Source organism: Delphinus delphis, chromosome 5 (assembly GCF_949987515.2).
Source record: "Delphinus delphis chromosome 5, mDelDel1.2, whole genome shotgun sequence".
NCBI lineage: Eukaryota > Metazoa > Chordata > Mammalia > Artiodactyla > Delphinidae > Delphinus > Delphinus delphis.
Genome location: NC_082687.1, coordinates 86,420,713 through 86,440,574, shown reverse-complemented (window position 1 = coordinate 86,440,574; position 19,862 = coordinate 86,420,713). Strand labels below are relative to the sequence as shown.

General features: G+C 37.5%; 1 protein-coding gene across 2 annotated transcripts in view; it reads left to right on the top strand.

Moving 5' to 3' along the window:
- Positions 1 to 19,862, top strand: part of STIM2 (stromal interaction molecule 2) — a 168,243-nt gene that overhangs the window by 33,043 nt on the left and 115,338 nt on the right. The window contains exon 1 of one of the 2 annotated variants that reach the window (XM_060012729.1): positions 7,772 to 7,965. The exons of the other annotated variant lie outside the window; for it this stretch is intronic. Within the exon in view, the coding sequence (XP_059868712.1) occupies positions 7,920 to 7,965 (46 nt within the window). The 5' untranslated portion in view covers positions 7,772 to 7,919. Of the gene's footprint in view, positions 1 to 7,771; positions 7,966 to 19,862 lie in introns of those variants that run through there. 2 annotated transcript variants of the gene reach the window in all.

The following is a 19,862-nucleotide window of genomic DNA, read 5'->3' as shown; positions in this document are numbered from 1 at the left end:
GATAGGATGTTGATAACTTAATTTCATATTAGATGCCCATCCAGTGGATCCTCAGCATTTATCTTATTCTCTGCAAAGTATTGATGAAATATGATTATCAAAATATCCCCTGGATTAACACCTGGCAAATGGATAACCGTCTCAGCAAACCAAGCAAGTTACCTCAAATGGTACTGGCATAATGGGATTAGATGCTTGAGTTCTTTACATTCCTCTTCTGGAAGTTAGAAGATGCTTGCTCTAGAATTCACTCAAACGCAGCTGGGCTTAAGAGTTACAACTTTTTTTTTTTCCTAATATTTATTTATTTGGCTGTGCTGGGTTTTAGTTGCAGCACGCAGGATCTTCGTTGCGGCAGCGTGCAGGATCTTTTAGTTGCGGCATGTGGGATCTAGTTCCCTGACCAGGGGTGGAACTCAGGCCCCCTGCATTGGGAGCGCAGAGTCTTAACCACTGGACCACCAGGGAAGTCCCAAGAGTTACAACTTTTTAATGAGCCAGTTCCTGGAGAACATTCCTGAGTCCCTTCTTTGTGCTGTACTCTCTACCAGTTCTGGGAAAGAGGAGTTGAGGTATTTATAACCTAGGGAGGAAGAGCAGGTATAACTACAGAACACTGTGATAACTGAGGTTTACATAAAGACTGAGAGAAAAAAGTTGTGAGAGAATAAGGTGAAGGAGATAAATGTAAGAAAGTGGGCTCTGAAGTAAAATGGACTTATGCCATTTTAGTTAGGGTGAACACTATATAATACCTATTTAATAGGGTTGTTGTGAATAAATAAGACCAGTATAGGAAAAATGTTTGGCACAATATTTGCCACATAGTAACTCTTAACAAAGTGTTAAGTACTAGTATTACTTTAAATTCTTACAGTTTCTTTCTGTGATGATGCAGTGCTCTAAGCGGTTATTTAATTCTTAAAGCTACTTGGAGTAAAGGATTAAAAAAGACCCAGAATGGGACTGCAGTATGATTTGTTGCTACTATCCCAACTTCTTTGGGTAATTCAAATATGAGGAAAGCTAATAGTTAATGATCCTGTTTTATAGAAAGAGTGTGGTACATGTTATTTTAAGAAGGGGCTTTTTGTTGCATTCTGGTGCCCATCTGTCAGTTGGCTATGGTGGAAACACCCCACCCTGTTTATTTAGCATCATTGGGAGATAAAGTTTGTCATGTGAGTGAAAAGCCAGCACTTACCTGAATACTTACTTTGTGTCAGATGCAGTTCTAAATGCTGTACACAGAGTAATTCATTTGGTCCTCACCACAGGCTTATGAGGTAGATCTCCATTTCACAGGTGAGGTAATGGTGGCCCAGAGAAGTTAAGAATACATTAACAGAGCTGGCAAGCGGTAGAGGCGGGATTCTACCAACAGCTCTCGTATCCTTAACCAGTACTCTTTTGATTCTTGAATAATTGCAGCTTAACTCTTTTGAATTATAAACTTCTTTTATTTTAAACATTTTGGAATCAAATTATTTCTAAAATTTGTTACTTACTTCCCTGCCTGGTACTGAGTGCAAGTTAACAGGCACATTGTTACTGCTGGTGCTCATGCAAAAGCACAGGTATTTTTCAGGACTGTTGATTCATGTAGAGTTGTTCAACCTTATCTCTCATGGCCTTGAACAGCTGTAGTATTTATTTCTTCATAAACTTTTTACTTAAGTAGAACAGTACAGAAAATGGCATGAAATCTTTAGACAGCTCAGCTGTTTTTCACAAAGTGAATGCTCCCATATTACCAGCACCCAGCTCAAGAAACATAATATTGCCCTCACCCCTGATGTCCCTCCTGCCCCCTTATAATCACTGCCTGCGTCTGCGCAGGGTTAACCGCTACCGTCCATACTTCAAATACTGTAGGATCGCTTTCCTGTTTTTGAATGTAATATAAATGTAGAATCATCAACATATGATTACATCACAGTTTATTCATCAGACAGCTGTATTTTAAAAAAATTTTTTGGTATCTGCTAAGGCTGGAAGATGGGTGTCAAGGCTTGAGTTGTCATACCTATTGGTAGTGTAAGGGGTCCTCCTTTGAGTAAAGCATGTAGAGTTTTTATGTGTGATATTTGTGATATCTTTTTCATTTCTGAGGATGTATTTGTGGTTTTTCAGGTTTATCTGTGTTCTGCCTAGGTGAAGTCAGAAGGAGCTTTCAGATAAATGAAGTTTATCTGAGTTTAACTCTGATTATCAGACTAAGGAGTTTAGGAGCAGAGAAACTCAAAATGTGAGGTTCAGTGTTACTTGCATTTTAATTAATTATTTTAAATTTAAATATTAAAAAATAACTATAGGGGCTCCCCTGGTGGCGCAGTGGTTGAGAGTCCGCCTGCCGATGCAGGGGACACTGGTTCATGCCCTGGTCTGGGAGGATCCCACGTGCCACGGAGCGGCTGGGCCCGTGAGCCATGGCCGCTGAGCCTGTGCGTCCGGAGCCTGTGCTTCGCAACGGGAGAGGCCACAACAGTGAGAGGCCCGTGTACTGCAAAAGAAAAAAAAAAAAAAAAACCACAAAACTATATACATATTGAAATAGATTAATTTCAGGGAACTACTTGTAACAATTCCAGTTTTTCTGTAACTGGTCACGTGGTCGTAGTTGGTATTTCTGCTACCTTCTTCTACTACCCATTCCGTATTCTGTTTGTTCTCAGCACCTTAGCTGGTTGTGGTTCTTTGCTTGGTGAGGTGACCCAAAACTTTATTCCTGAAGGATCTGGGCCATTAGTAGTCCTGCCTGGATTGGGTTGTTGTAGTTTTCTATTGACTTTAATCACAGGGCATGGTAGTACTATGAGTTACCTTAAGGGATTGCCTATATTTCAGACTTATTCTTTTTTACCGTCCTTGTTTAGTACCAATCCAGTCTCCTCTTGGTAATCAGGATTCCTCACACCAGTCAGTAAAGCAGCTCTCTTCTTTGCCTGTTGATGTACAGGGAGGAAGCACCTAAAGTGGCCGGTGGCAGTTTTAACTTCCAGTTCAATGTAATCGTTGTGTCTCCCAGTGGCAGCCTCTTCCCTTTGGAACTAAGACCTCTAGACAATCAGAACATAAAGTAATGGGGACAGGAAGCAAAAATTTTGCTAGTGGATCTCTAGGGGCAGCAGTGAGTGGTGCCACTCTCATGTCTGCTCTTAGGATCTGTGAATGCTAGCCTTGGGAGAAAGGGCACTATATATTGGATGCTGATTTAGAACATATACAACCTCGTGGAGGACATTGCCCCAACCCTGCAAGATATTGCTGCCTAAGTAGCACCGTAACTGAGTCTTCAAAAGGCCATTCTGTTGTTCTGTCAGCCAGCTGCTTAGGATGATGGGGAACATGGTAAGACAAGTGCTCTTACCAAGTGAATTCCATGAGCATGAGCCCGTTGCTGCATTTCTTCTGCTGTGAAGTGAGTTCCTTGATCAGAGGTAATTTTGTTTCTAATATCGTGATGGTGGATAAGCCTTCTGTAAGTCCATGGATGGTAGGTTTAGCAGAAACATTAGATGCAGTGAAGGCAAATCTGTATCCAGAATGTCTGGTTCAGTAAGGACAAAACTTCCCCTTCTGTGATGGAAGCAGTCCAGTGTAATCAACCTGCCACCAGCTAGCTGGCTGATCACCCTGGGGCATGGTGCCATATTTGGGACTCAGTGTTGATCTCTGCTGTTGGCATATTGGGCATTCAGCAGTGACTCTAGCCAGGTCAGTCATCATGGGTTGAAGCTCATGTTGCTGAGCCCACACGTAACCTTCCTTCCTCCCATGACTACTTGGTTCATGAGTCCGTTGGGCAATGATAATAGTGGCTGGGAAGAGAGGCTGACTTGTATATACAGAACAGGTCATCTTATCCACTTGATTATTAAAATCATCCTCTGCTGAAGTGACCCTTTGGTGAATATTCACATGGACACAGACATTTTCATGTTTTTTGTCCATTCAGAGAGGTTTATCCTTATGTCTCCTCTCCAGACCACCTTGTCACCAGTTTCCCAGTCATGTCCTTCCAGGTCCCTGATCATCTAGATAAACCATTTGCTACGTCCTATGAACTGGTATGCAGTGGCACCTCTGGCCATTTCTGCTAAGCAAAATGATCAACCACATGCACTGCTCTAAGTTCTGTCCACTGGGAGGATTTCCTTTACCACTGTCCTTTAGGGATGTCCTGGAAAGGGGCTGCAGTGCTGCAGCCATCCGCTTTTGGGTGGTGCCTGCATATTTTACAGAATCATTTGTAAATGAGGCCCAAGTTTTCTCTTCTTCATTCAACTGATGGTAGGAAATGTCGCATGAGGTCATCAATGTAGGTTGGGAGAGAGAAAATAATGTAGCAGGAATGGAGACCATGGGCATTTGCGTCACCTCTTCATATCTTACTTGTGTATGTGTAATCTCCATCTTGTATCTACTGTTTACTTCCATTTGATGCTGGAGTACCGATGTGCATGCCTAATCTTATGGCTTGATGGGTCAGATAATACCCAGTTCATGATGGGCAGCTCAGTTCGCATGGTAACTTGGTGGCCCATTGTTAAGCATCAGTCTCTGCTGAAGGCCCAGTAGCATGCCAGAATCTGTTTATTATAAGGAGAGTAGTTATTTGCAGAGGGTGGCAGGGCTTTGCTCCAAAACCCTAAGGGTCTGTACTGTGTTTAACATATATAGGCCTGTTAGAGGCTCTAAACAGCATCTCTGTCTGCTCTGACACTTCAGGCATCATTAGATGTGTTAGATCACATCGTCCAGAAGCTTGCAGGGCAGGCTGAATTGTCCCAGAGCCGCCTTTTCTTCTGGGCAATACTCAAAACTAGTAGCTTTTTAGGTTACTTGGTATGTTGGATAAGTTTTATGTGTCAGCTTGGCTAGGCTGTGGTGCCCAGTTGTTTCATCAAACACTGCTGTAGATGTTGCTGTGAAGGTAATGTGTAGATGTGATTAACATTTACAATCAGTTGACTCCCTAAGTAAAGGAGATTCTTTGATAATGCGGGTGGGCCTTATTCAATCAGCTGAAGGCCTTAAGAGCAAAAACTGAGATTTCCCAGAAAAGAAGAAATTGCACCTCTAGATTGTATCTAGAAATCTTGCCTGAGCTTCTGGTCTGCTGGCCTGCTCTACAGAGTTTGGACTCAAGACTGTAACATCGACTCCTGTCTGAGTTTCTTGCCGAATGGTCCATACTACAGACTTCAAGTTTGCCAGACCCCACAATCGTTTGAGCCCGTTCCTTAAAATAAGTGTGTCTTCTCAGTGTGTATTCTCTCTCTTTCTCGCTCTGTGTGTGTGTGCGTGTGTGTGTGTGTGTGTGTGTGCGTGCATGAGTATATACATGTTTATATCTCCCATTGCTTCTGTATATTTGGAAAACCCTGACTGATGCACTTGGTTAATGGGCTGGAGTAATACACCCAAATGAGGAGTATGTTGCCTCTCAAATCCAAAGAGGCCCACTAGGTGTTTTTTTTTTTGTGTGTTTGTAGGAGGGACCAGATGCAACTTATCCTTTACCTTAGAAGGGATATCTTGACATGCCCCATACCACTGGACTTCTAGAAATTTTACTTAGGTGGAAGGCCCCTGAATATTTGTCCAATTTATTTCCCACCCTCTGACATGCAGTTGTCTTTACCAATAAGTCTAGAGTAGTTGCAACTTCTTGCTCACTAGGTCCAATTTGTAGACTATCATGAATGTAATAGATGTGATATCTTGTCTAAGAGAAAGGCCGTCAAGATCCCTGAGAACTAAGTTATGACCCCCATCAAAGGGCTGGAGAGTCAATATACCCCTGAGTGAAGATGTAGTGTTGGACTTGCCAGCTGAAAACAAACTGCTTCTGGTAGTCTTTTTTATTTTTTTTGCATTTCTATATTTTATTTTAGTTTTTATCTTATTTTATTTTTTAACATCTTTATTGGAGTATAATTGCTTTACATTGTTGTGTTAGTTTCTACTGTATAACAAAGTGAATCAGCTATACATATACTTATACCCCCATATACCCTCCCTCTTGCGTCTCCCTCCCACCCTCCCTATCCCACCCTTCTACGTGGACACAGAGCACTGAGCTGATCTCCCTGTGCTATGCGGCTGCTTCCCACTAGCTATCGATTTTACATTTGGTAGTGTATATATGTCAATGCCACTCTCTCACTTCATCTCAGCTTACCCTTCCCCCTTCCCATGTCCTCAAGTCCATTCTTTATGTCTGTGTCTTTATTCCTGTCCTGCCCCTAGGTTCTTCAGAACCATTTTTTTTTTTTTTAGATTCCATATATATGTGTTAGCATATAGTATTTGTTTTTCTCTTTCTGACTTACTTCACTCTGTATGATAGACTCTAGGTCCATCTGCCTCACTACAGATAACTCAGTTTCATTTGTTTTTATGGCTGAGTAATACTCCATTGTATATATGTGCCACATCTTTATCCATTCATCCGCTGATGGACACTTAGGTTGCTTCCATGTCCTGGCTATTGTAAATAGTGCTACAATGAATATTGTGGTACATTATTCTTGTTGAGTTATGGTTTTCTCAGGGTATGTGCCCAGTAGTGGGATTGCTGGGTCATATGGTAGTTCTAATTTTAGTTTTTTAAGAAACCTCCATACTGTTCTCCATAGTGGCTGTATCAATTTACATTCCCACCAATAGTGATAAAAGAAACTGAAGAAGACATAAACAGATGATCTGTATTTCTGTTTTTGTGCCAGTATCTGGTAGTCTTTATTAATAAGTATTGCAAAGAAAGCATTTGCCGATCTATATCTGTATACTAGGTACCAAGAGATATGTTAATTTCCTCTCACAGTGAAACCACATCTGGAATAGCAGCTACTGTTGGAGTCACCACCTGGTTAAGTTTATGATAATCCACTGTCGTTCTCCATCTTTTTTCTGCATAGGCCAAATAGGTGAGTTGAATGGTGATGTGTTGAGAATCACCAGCCCTGCCTTTAAGTCCTTGGTGGTGGCACAAATCTGTGTAGTCCCTCCATGAATGCTGTATTGCTTTTGGCTTAATATTTTCCTAGATAGAGGCAGTTCTAGTGGCTTCCACATGCCCTTTCCTATCCTAATAGCCCTTACTCCGCAAGTCTGGGAACCAGTGTGGGGATTCTGCTAGTTGCTGAGTATGTCTTTTCTAGTTATGAATTTTGGAACTGGGGAAATAACCACAGGAGGATTCAGGGGACCTAATGGATCTATTGTAATATGGACCTGAGCTAAAACTCCATCAATTACCTGGCCTCCATAGTCGCCTACTGTGACACATGGACACAGTGACATTTTGGGTCTCTTGGAATTAGTGTCAGTTCAGATCTAGTGTCCAATTGTCCCTGAAAAGTCTAATTATTTATTTTTCCCAGTGCATAGTCACCTTGGTAAAAGGCTGTAGATCCTCTTGGGAAAGGCTGGGACAAAGATTAACAAAATGAAATTTTTGCTGTGTAGGAGGGTCTTTCCTCAAGGGGGCCTATTCCCCCCTTCACCCAAGGAGTTCTGAGTCTGTAAACTGGCTTAAGTTTGGGAGGACCTTGACTGTGTTTTGGTTTTTCAAGTTAGTCTTGTGTTCACTTGACCTAGAACTCTTTTGCCCATATAGATCAAATAAGAATTTAGTAGACAGCTGATCTGTTTCTTTTAGAGGTACCATGATCAACTATAGAAAGCCACACACAGGTCTCTGAGTCAGACTTTTCTGATATCCATTTTTACCCTGCTGTCCATTGTGGTAACAAAGTCCACTTTGTATTTGGTGATTAAATACTGGCACTTGGCCCTTACCTCCCATGATGCAGTTTTCCCCATTGCATTTAAGTATCCCAGTTCACTGGTATCATTTCCCACTGTAATTTCTGATCTGCAGAGAAGAGCAACCATGGAGTTCTTCAGCGATGCTGACTCACCTCACACGTTTATTTCTGGCAGTTGTGGTGACAGGTAGGTCTTCTGGACCATTCTGGTGTGGGTGAGCAGGTTTTACATGATAAAACCGTTTTTGACGTTTCATTTTCTCAAAGCATTTGGATACCACCTTCTACATTATACCAAGGCAGTCCTGGTATTTCAAGTTCATTTAATGTAGGCCACCTTTTGGGGCATGTTTTATGCAACTCACCAAACTGCTAGAGCCTTTTCTAACCCCTTGAGCTGCAACATTGACTCTAGAATATCTGTTTAATTAGTCTCATAAAAATAAATTCGGCCTCATCCAACTTTATGTTTTGTCCATATTATCCCACATCCATAATATTAAATCCCACACATATTCCTCAGGTTTGTATCTATATAAATTGGAAAAATCGTGCTGCTCTTTTGAGTTGTAGTACATCTCCTAGAGGTCACACTTTGTATCGCACCTTTCGGGGCCAGTGGGACTTGAGTCTAGTTGTAGCTCTAGAAGCAAAGGGTCGGTGTGGGTCCTGAGGATAATCAGCTGTGTCTGGCAAGGCAACTACCTAAGGGGGGGTCATTATAGATTCTTCATGCATAGCATAGTTCACCTCTGTCAAGGGTAGAAGGTCTGCTTCTCCTAGCAAAGAAGACCCAGCAAAATGTAAGGCTTCAGTGTCCCCAGCTTCATTGAGATCTGCCCACATGTGCCCATTCCAGTTTGCAGGATCCCATTTCTTCCTAATCAGTACCCTTACTTTAACAGACAGTATCTTGTGAGGTCGGGAATTCAGTGTGTGTTGGAATTCAGCCACTCACAGGATGACACTCTGGGTTTGGTTTTCAGAAATCTCAGCTCTGAGGCTTCAGGAGATAAGGGTTTCTCTCAGGCAAGACAAAAGCTTTCAGGTCATTTGCATAGCATTTGAGCTAGGCGTATGAAGGTGCTGAGCTTATACTTTTACTTCCCCACTTTACCCAGCACAGTTAGGAGTCACCAGCTAATCTTATTGTAATTAATAATTTGACAGATGTTTGACAGATGTCAAACATCTAAGGTGTCAATTACACGTTCACCTAGAGCCTTGGTTTTTGTAAGTATTTGATTAGGAGTATCCAGTGGTTATAGTTTGTATATCTCTTTTGCTGTATCATGCCATGGATCACCAGTGCCTACTTTGCCTCTTTAGTGGAAATGGAGTCACCAGTGCCTTTAAATGTACTCACAGTAGAGAACCAATTTCATAAACCCCAGAACCAATTCAGAAAACTCATCCATACGTTTCTTTTCCTCTAGAACTACTCTTAATATCCAAGTCAATATCAGTCAGGGTTCTTCAGAGAAACAGAACAAGTATATATGTGCACACAGATGTACACATTACTTCTGTGGTAATAATTTTCTTCCTTTTGTTTTTACTTTTACCATTTGTATATGTATACCTAAACAATATTGCTTAGTTTTGTCTTGAAGTGTATATTAATAGAATCCTTGTATGTACTTTTCTCTCTCACTTATGCTCAAGAAAAGTATGAGTTTTGTTCATTTTATTGTATGTAACTTCATTTTATTGCTGTATTATATTCCAGTTTTGAATACTCCACAGTTTAATACATTTTTTAAAATTGTTTCTAGTTTTGGCCTTTTGTGAATAATGCTTCTGTGAATATCCTCTTATTGTACATTTATGTGAGTTTATCAAGGGGATGTAATCAAGGAGGTTGCTGGGTCAGATGATATCATCTTTACTTAGTAATGCCTAATTATTTGCCAAAAGAGGTGTATCAGTTTATTTTCCAGTATCACCAATATTGGTATTATACATTAAAAAAAATTTCTGTGGTGGATGTGAAAATGGTATTTTTTTGTGCGTTTAATTTGCTCTTTACTATTGAAATTGAGCATTATTTCATATTACTGGTTATCTGGGTTTCTTCTTTTGGAGATTGTCTTTCAGGTCTTCTGTCCATTTTTCTATTGGGTTAGTTGTTTTTTTTTTTCCTTATAGTGTTTTTGGAATTCTTTATATTTCTATTCTTCGTTACAAAGTATTTTTGGAATTCTTTATATTTCTATCCTTTGGTTACAGTTGCCATATCTTTTTTCAATTTATGGCTTGTCTCTTTATTTACTTTATGGTGTGTTAATGTTAGTATTATCAAATTAACTGGGCTTTTTATCGTTAAATGCTTTTGGTGTCTTAGTTAAGAAATTCTTTCATACCCTGATGATATTGTCGTACATTATCTTAAAGCGGTGAAATTTGTATTTCAAATTTAAGTTTTTAACTTGCTAGTAATTGATTTTTGTGTGTTTTGTGAGAATCGGGTCTGATTTCCATTTTTTTTTTCTATATGTGGATGCTCAGCGAGTTCCAGAACCATTTATTTTATAAGTGAATTTTCCTCACCAATTTGCATTGCTCATTCTGTCATATATCAAGTGTCTGTATATGTGTGGATCTGTTTTTGAGTTCTTTATTTCTTCCACTGATTTGTCTGTTACTTTGACAATACTCAGAATTTTTAAAGTTACTGTTGTCTTATAAGACTTAATATTTGGTATAGAAGGATTTCTCGTTTTTTTCAAAACTGTCTGGCTGTTCTTTGCCCTTTGCATATTCATGTACATTTTATAATCAGTTTGTCCAGCTCTAGGGGAAAAGAAACCTATTGGGTTTTGACTGAAATTGCATTGATTCTTTCAAATTGATTTGGAGACAGTTGACATCTTTATAACATTGAATCTTTCAGTCTAAAAATTTGGTGTATATCTCTATTGGTTTAAATTTATTTATTTATTTTTTCTTTTTTGCGGTACGCGGGCCTCTCACTGTTGTGGCCTCTCCCATTGCGGAGCACAGGCTCCGGACGTGCAGGCTCAGCGGCCATGGCTCATGGGCCTAGCCGCTCCGCTGCATGTGGGATCTTCCTGGACCGGGGCACAACCCGTGTCCCCAGCATCAGCAGGCAGACTCTCAACCACTGCGCCACCAGGGAAGCCCGGTTTAAATTTATTTTAATGACTCTCATAAAGTTTTATAATTTCTTTCCTTAGAGGTCTTACACATTGTTGTATTTATTCCTAGGTACTTTATGTTTCGATCTCCCCTTCTGTCTGAAAAAATAGTATCTTTATTTTAAAAATGGGATTATCAGTTCTTACGCTTTAGGATAACAAGTATTATAGATTCATGATTGTCTTGATTGTCTTTGTACTTCAAGAAACATGAACTTGTAAATATTCTCTTTTCCTGAAATTTTTTAGCATGGGTAGGGAAAGGCAGGAGTTGGGGCTTAAGTTGGGTTTTGGAAACCCTCTATGGATGAGAAATGTGAAAAACAGGAATTTGGGTCTAACCAAATTTCATCAGTTGTAAGTCTCCGTCTTGCTCCGTTGTTTATGAGTTGTAATCACAACCATGGAACTCTTTGGATAGTTTGTTCATATGAAACTTTCAGCCAGAACATGAGGGCCTAAGGTTCAGACAAATTTTGAATTAGTTTGAAAAAGTAAATGAATCTATTTTTGGCTTTATCCAGTCTTCAAAGTCATAGTCTTTGCATGTTTGAGGAATAATTGTCAGACTCAGTGTATTAGTTATCTGTATTGCTGCATAATACATTACCACAAACTCAGCTGCTTAAAACAACGTGAATGTATTTTATCTTGGAGTTTCTGTTGATCAGGCGTCTTGGCGTGGCTTAACTGGGGTCTCTGCTCGAAGTCTCTCAAGGCTGAAGTCAAGGTGTTGGTTGGGCCACATTCTCATCTGGAGCGTAGAGTCCTCTTCCAAGCTCGTTCAGAGTGTTGGCAGAATTCAGTTCCTTGTGGTTATAGTACCAAGGACCTTGATCTCTTGAAGTCTTTTGGCCAGTTGCTTTCTTCACAGCATGATGGTTTGCTACTTCTAGGCCAGCAGGTGAATCTCTCTTACATGTTGTGTCTCTTTGACCTTTTTTATTGGCCTTTTTAATGGATGAGGTATTCCCACCCAGGATAAATTCTCTTTTGAAGTGAAGTCAGAGTCAACTGATTGACGTAACCTTAATGACATCTACAAAGTCTTTTCTGCCATGTAATATAACATAATCACAATAGTGATATCCTATTATATTCACAACTCCTCACATTCAAGAGAAGTGAATTGTACAGGATGTATACACCAGGGAGCAGGAATCTTGGGAGACATCTTAGAATTCTGCCTATCACACTCTGATCCATACGTGAAAATTCCAGTTTCTCATATCAAATGATACCTTGATTCTTCTTCACACCTGGATTGCTTTTATTTTGAACTAATTGTAGACTCAAGAAGTTGCAAAACTTTTACAGAGAAATTCTATATATCCACCCTGATACTGAATTTCCAATCTAAAAATTGGAAGTTTTCCCTAATGGTGACATCGTACATAAATATAGTACATTATCAAAACCAGGAAATTGATATCAGCATACCATGATTAAGTAGACTACACACTTTACTCCAGTTTCACCAGTTTTGTATCATTAATTTTTAAATTTTGGTATGTCTCTGTGTATAATTCTATGTGTAGATTCATATAACCTCCACATTCAAGACACAGAACTGCTCCGTCATCACAAAGAAATTTCCTTGTGCTCCCCCCATATAGTAACACCCTACTTCTGAATCCCTGGGAACCACTGTTCTATTCTCCACTTCTATACTTTTGTCATTACAAGAATGTTATATAAATGGAATTTTAGATTATGTAACGTTCTGAGATTGACCCTTTTCACTCAGCATAATGTCCTTAAAATTCATTCAAATTACTGAATGTGTCAGTAGTTGGTTTCTTTTTATTGCTGAGTAGTATTCCATTGTATGGATGTACCACAGTTTGTTTAGCCATTCACCCACTGAAGGAAATTTGGGTTGTCTCCAGTTTGGGCCTGTTAACAAAGTTCCTGCAAGTATTTCTGTTCAGAATTTTGTGTGAATGTGTTTTTCTTTTTCTAGAGAAAGTGTCCAGGAATGTAATTGACGGGCCATATGGCAAGTGTGTGTTTAACTTTTTAAGAAACAGCCAGACTGATTTCCAGAGTGGGTGTACAATTTTACATTCTCATCAGCAAAGGATGAGTGATACAGTTTCTCTGCATCCTTGCCAGAATTTGGTTCTATTGGTACTTTTTATTTTGACTCTCCTAATAGATGGTGTGGTAGTATCTCATTATGATTTTAATTTGAATTTTTCTAACTGCTAGCGGTATTCAGCATCTTTTTATGTGTTTATCTGCCATCTCTATATCTTCTGTTCATGCCTTTGCCCATTTTCTAATTGGATTTTGATTAGTTTTTACTGTGGCCATTTTCAAATAAATATTAAAGTTGAGACTGTGGTATAATGAACCCCTATTATCAAGTTTCAGCAGTTACATTTTACCCTTTTGTTTGTTTTGAATATTTCAAAGCAAATCAGATACATAGACTTCATGACATTTCACTTGTAAGTACTTAATTTAATGATAATTCCTTAATATCTAATACTAATACCTAATGGTATTAGTATATACTTAGTATATATTAGTACTAGTATATGTTAGTAGCTAGTATATCCTTAGGATATGTCACTAATAGATAATAGACATCTAATAGCTAATACTTGGTCCATGTTTATATTTTTCTGTTTTAAACATGTATTTTTAAAAGCGGTTGGTCTGAATCAGAATTCAAATAAGACCACTTACTTATGTATTCTTTTTTCATAGCGCTCCCTCCTTTATTTTTCCGCTCAGGCAGTTGATTTCATTGGAGAAATTGGGTCATTGGTCTTCTAGACAAATTTGGATTTGGCTGATTCCTTTCTCTTTGTGTCAGTTAACTTGTTCTATGCCCTCTTTCCTCTAAACTAATAGAAAGATTTAGTGGCTCAGTTAGATATGGGTTCAAATTTTTAGACAAGAGTACTTCACAGGGGTACTCTATACTCCCTGTTGCATCACATCATGAGGCACATGATGTTTGATTTGTTCTGCTTTTTGGACTACTAAGTTCAATCAGTTTGTTCAGGTATTGTCAGCCCCATCTCTACATTTACGCGTTTTTCATTCATCTTTCACCTAATGGTTATGGCTTCTATTGATGATTGTTGCCTAGGTCCAGTATTTCATTTGGGGTTGCAGAGTGATGATTTTCCAATTTAGTTATTTCTGCATTTATTTGCTGGACTGTTGAGAACTTTCATCAACTTTTTGGTTTTCATTAAATACACTCATACAGGAAAGGTAGGAAAAAATGCTCAATTCCCCCCACTCCCCTTTAATTATCAGTTCTCAGAGTAATGACTTGCTGCCCAGGTCATCTACAGAAGACACCAATGAGGTGTTTTTCCCCCACCATTTTCTCTGTGTATTATTTTGAATTTGTAGATTTTTTAAAAAGGTATTTGATGCTTTTCAATGACAAAATTTTTAAAAAAGGTATTGGATGCTTTTAAAATTTCACTTTCTAACCATAGGTGTTTAGAAGTATAATTGATTTGTACATTGATCTTTTTAATCCATCAACCGTTAAATTCTTGTTCATTTAAATTTATTTTTAGATTTTTATCATTGCAGATGGCAGTTTTTTATTCTGCTTTTCAAGTCTTTATACCTTTCATTCTTTCTTTGTTCCTTACTGTGGTAGTACAGTACTCGAATATTATTCGAATAGAAATGGATAATGCAATCCTTTTGTTATTCCTTACCTCAGGGGCAACACTATCAATATTTCATTATTAATAATGTGTTTTACTCTAGGTTCTTTATCTGATTAAGGATGTTCCCTTATATACCTATACATTTTATCATGTATGGATGTCTAATTTTATGAAATGCTTTCCTGTATCTGTTTCTATGATTATATGAGTTCTCTGCCTTTAATCTGTTAATGTGAATTATGTTAATTGATTTTCTAATGTTAAACCAATCTTTCATCCCTGGGATAAACTCAGCTTTATCATGACGTATTATTATCCTTTTTGTAGTTTGTTAAATTTAATTTGCTAATATTTTCAGATTTTTACATTTATGTTCACAAGTGAGGCTGGATTTGTAATTTTCATTTTTAGTACTTCTTTCTTGGTTTGGTACTGCTGTTAAGCTATCCTCATAAAATGAGTTAAGGAAGTTTCTATTCTCTTTGTGTCAAAGGTAGAATTCCCTTTTCCTTGATTATTGTTAGAGCTCACAGATGAAAACATCTGGGCTTGGAATTTTCTTTGTGGGAAAAATTTCCAGGTGGTTTAGTTTTTAGTTCTTTGAAGAATATAAGGTAAAAGTAGTATCTTCCTGTGGTGACAAACTAGGAGTTATAAGTGAAAAATTCATTTTTTTATTTTTTTAGGATCCTGTAAACCTTTAAAAAAATTAAAAATAAAGTTCACAGGAGTTCTTAGTTTTCAATTTATGTATGTGTGTATTTATTTAAATTGAAGTATAGTTGATTTACAGTGTTTGTTAGTTTCAGGTGTAGAGCAAAGTGATTGTTTCATATATATATATATATATATATAGTTATATATATATAGTTATATATATATGTACTTTTCCAGATTCTTTGCCCTTATAGGTTATTACAGAATATTGATTATAGTTCCCTGTGCTATACAGTAGGTCCTTGATGGTTATCTATTTTATGTATAGTAATGTGTATATGTTAATCTCAGACTCCTAATTTATTCCTCCCTGCTTTCCCCTTTGATACCTATAAGTTTGTTTTCTATATATGTGGGTCTATTTGTTTTGTAAATAAGTTCATTTGTTTCTTTTTTTTAAGATTTTTTGAAGATTTTTTTTTTAGATTCCACATTCTTTGATTAATATTTTTTACTGAATGGTTTGAGTTGAGCAATTTTGTCTCCGTTTGTTGAGGTATTGCCTACATGCTTTTTGTCTGTAAGTAACTCTTATATTAAATACAATTACATTAAAAAATAGGTTATCTACTATATTGCTTTACTACAGTTTAGATTTGTGTTTTAAGCTTCTTAAGTTTGTAAGGTTTCTAAATAACGAATCTTTAAGGAATCTTTAGAGGACTTTGATCTAGATACCTAAGTTCAGCTTCTTGCTCTGCCAGTTACTATCATGAGTATATCTCTTACTTTTTGGGCTTCAGATTCCTCATTTGTAAAACACATATCTACTTCACATAGTTTTCATGAGGATAAACTGTGAAGTGCTTTATAACCATAAACTATATATAAATGAAAGGTTCTAAAGGTAGTGAATATAGATAAAATGTTCCAAGAAAGAAAGAGGTTAGAAGGAAACAATATTACATAAGTTATAGGTATGTAACATAGTGATTCACAATTTTTAAAGGTTATAGTCCATTTATAGTTATTATAAAATATTATCTATATTCCCTGTGTTGTACAGTAGATCCTTATAGCTTATTTATTTTATACATAATAGTTTGTACTTCTTAATCCCCTACCCCTATTGTGCCCTTACCCCCTTCCTCTCCCCACTGGTAACCACTAGTTTGTTGTTTGTGAGTTTGTTTCTTTTTTGTTGTATTTACTAGTTTGTTGTATTTTTTAGATTCCACATATAAGTGATATCATACAGTATTTGTCTTTCTCTGTCCAACTTAAGTTCACTCAGCTTAATACTCTCCAAGTCCATCCATGTTGTTGCAAATGGCAAAATTTCATTCTTTTAAAAATATAGCTGAGTAGTATTCCATTGAATATATATACCATAATCTTCATCCGTTGATGGACACTTAGGTTACTTCCATATCTTGGCAATTGTAAATAATGCTGCTATGAACATTGGGGTGCATGTATCTTTTTGAATTAGTGTTCTCAGTTTTTTGTTTGTTTCTGGATATATACACAGGAGTGGAATTGCTGGGTCAAATGGTAGTTCTATTTTTAGTTTTTTGAGAAGCCTCCATAGTGTTTTCCACAGTGGCTGCTCCAGTTTACATTCCCACCAACAACGTAGGAGGGTTCCCTTTTCTCCACATCCTCATCAATGTTTGTTATTTTGTTTGTTCTTTTTAATGATAGCTTTCTGACAGGTGCGAGATGGTAACTCATTATGGTTTTAATTTGCATTTCTCTGATGATTAATGATGGTGAACATCTTATCATGTGCTTGTTGGCCATCTTCATTTCCTCTTTGGAAGAATGTCTATTCAGTTCTTCTGCCATTTTTCAATTGGGTTGTTTGTTTTTTTGATGTTGAGTTGTATGAGCTGTTCATACATTTTGACTATTAACCACTTACTGGTAATATCATTTGCAAATATTTTCTCCCGTTCAGTAGGTTGTCTTTTTGTTTTGTCAATGCTTTCCCTTGCTGGGCAAAAGCTTTTAAGTTTAATTAGGTCCCATTTGATTATTTTTGGTTCTATTTCTTTTGCTTTAGGTGACAGAGCCAAAAATTATTGCTTTGATTTATGTCAAGAGTGTTTCTCCTGTGTTTTCTTCTAGGAGTTTTATGGTTTCTGGTCTTACACGTAGGTCTTTAATCCATTTTGAACTTATTTTTGTATATGGTGTTAGAGAATGTTCTAATTTCATTCTTTTACATGTAGCTGTCTAGTTTTCCTAGCACCACTTACTGGAGAAACTGTCTTTTCTCCATTGTATATTCTTGCCTCCTTTGTTGTAGATTAATTGACCATAAGTGTGTGGGTTCTGGGCTCTCTATTCTGTTCCACTGATCGGCTATGTGTCTGTTTTTCTGTCATTACCATACTGCTTTGATTATTGTAGCTTTGTAGTATAGTCTGAGTAAGGGAGCGTGATTTCTCCAGGTCTCTTCTTCTTTCTCAAGATTGTTTTGGCTATTTGGGGTCTTTTGTGTGTCCACATAGATTTTAAAGTTATTTGTTCTAGTTCTGTGAAAAATGCCCTTGTAATTTTAAAATTTTTATTTATTTTAAAAATTTAATTAATTTACTTTTGGCTGTGTTGGGTCTTTGTTGCTGCACGTGGGCTTTCTCTAGTTGAGGCGAGCAGGGGCTACTCTTTGTTGTGGTGCACGGGCTTCTCATTGTGGTGGCTTCTCTTGTTGTGGAGCACAGGCTCTAGGCGTGCGGGCTTTAGTAGTTATGGCTCGCGGTCTCTAGAGTGCAGGCTCAGTAGTGCTGGCACACAGTCTTAGTGACTCCGTGGCATGTGGAATCTTCCCGGACCAGGACTTGAACCTGTGTCCCCTGCATTGGCAGGCAGATTCTTAACCACTGTGCCACCAGGGAAGTCCACCCTTGTTATTTTGATAGGGATTACATTGAATCTGTAGATTATCTTGGATAGTATTGTCATTTCAACAACATTAATTCTTTCAGTCCATGAACACGATATGTTTTTCCTTCTGTTTGTGTTGTTTGCAATTTCTTTCATCAGTGTCTTACAGTTTTCTGAGTACAAGTCTTTTACAAATTCCTTAGGTAGGTTTATTCGTAGATTTTTTTTTGATGTGATGGTAAATGGAATTGTTTCCTTAATTTCTCTTATACTGTTTTGTGAGGGTTTTGAAATGTAACAGATTTCTGTGTATTAATTTTGTACCCTGCCACTTTACTAAATTCATTGAAGAGCTCTGGTAGTTTCTGGTGGCATCTTTAGGATTTTCTCTTTGTAGTATCGTGTCATCTGCACACAGTGACAATTTTACTTCTTTCTAATTTGGATTCCTTTTATTTCTTTTTCTTGTCTGACTGCTGTGGCTAGGACTTCCAGTATTATGTTGAATAAAAGTGATGAGAGTGGGCATCCTTGTCTTGTTTCCAGTCTTAGAGGAAATGTTTTCAGCTTTTCACCATTGAGTATGATGTTAGCTGTGAGTTTGTCATATATGGCTTTGATTATGGTGAGGTATGTTCCTTCTGTGCCTACTTCCTGGACAGTTTCTGTGTAAATGAATGTTGAATTTTGTCAAAAGCCTTTTCTGTGTCTATTGAGATGATCATGTGGTTTTTATTCAGTTTGTTAATGTGGTGTATCACATTGATTATTTGCAGATATTGAAAAATCCTTGCATCTCTGGGATAAATCCCACTTGATAACAGTGTATGATCCTTTTAATGTGTTGTTGGGTTCGGTTTGCTAGTATTTTGTTGAGGATTTTTGCATCTATGTTCATCAGTGATATTGGCCTGTAATTTTCTTTTTTTGTGGTATCTTTGTGTGATTTTGCTTAGAAGTAACCTTTGAGATCTGTTTGAGTCCCTCTGGTTTATAGGAAATAGAAGCTACTAGTGTATGTATAGAGCTGTCTGCACAACCTAGGCTTCCTGTTTTCCAAATCGTTTGTTTTTCCTAGTTTGTCTTCCTTCAAATTAAACACTGGATGCTTGAGAGAAACTTTGACTTCTTTAGGCACATAGTTGAGTGTGTCATTCCCAAGAGGTTAGGTAGAAAAGTACATGTGATATTAGGGAGAAAAAGGAATTTTAAGACTTTAGTTTCTTAAGTTACCAGTAATTAAAAGTGCTGTCAAAGTAGTTATTGGTTTTTTTTTTTTTCCACCAGAGTTTAAACAAAGAGAACCTTGTTATACTTTTCAGGGATTAAAATTCATGTAATGCAGTAAGAAGTAAGGCTCTGTGTAGTTGCTGCATAACTTTGTACTTGAAATTCAGTTGAAATTTTACTTAAAAAAATTACTTCAGTATAATTTTAGTAAAATTTTACCTTATATTTAACATGAAAACTTTCAAACCAATTGTATTTGTAAGAGTTAGTTCCTTGAAATCTAATTTGTCTGCTTAATTCCTTATTGTCACTAAATATAGTCTTGAAGAAAATTGTTTCCTTCAGATTTAAGTTCATACTCATAGTGGGAAGGGTTGTTTTTATTTGAGCTTTGAAGATTCAGTATACAGTAAGTCCCCTACATACGAATGAGTTCTGTCCGAGAGTTCTGTTCGGAAGTCCAACAAAGTTAACCTAGGTACCCAACTAACACAATCGGCTAT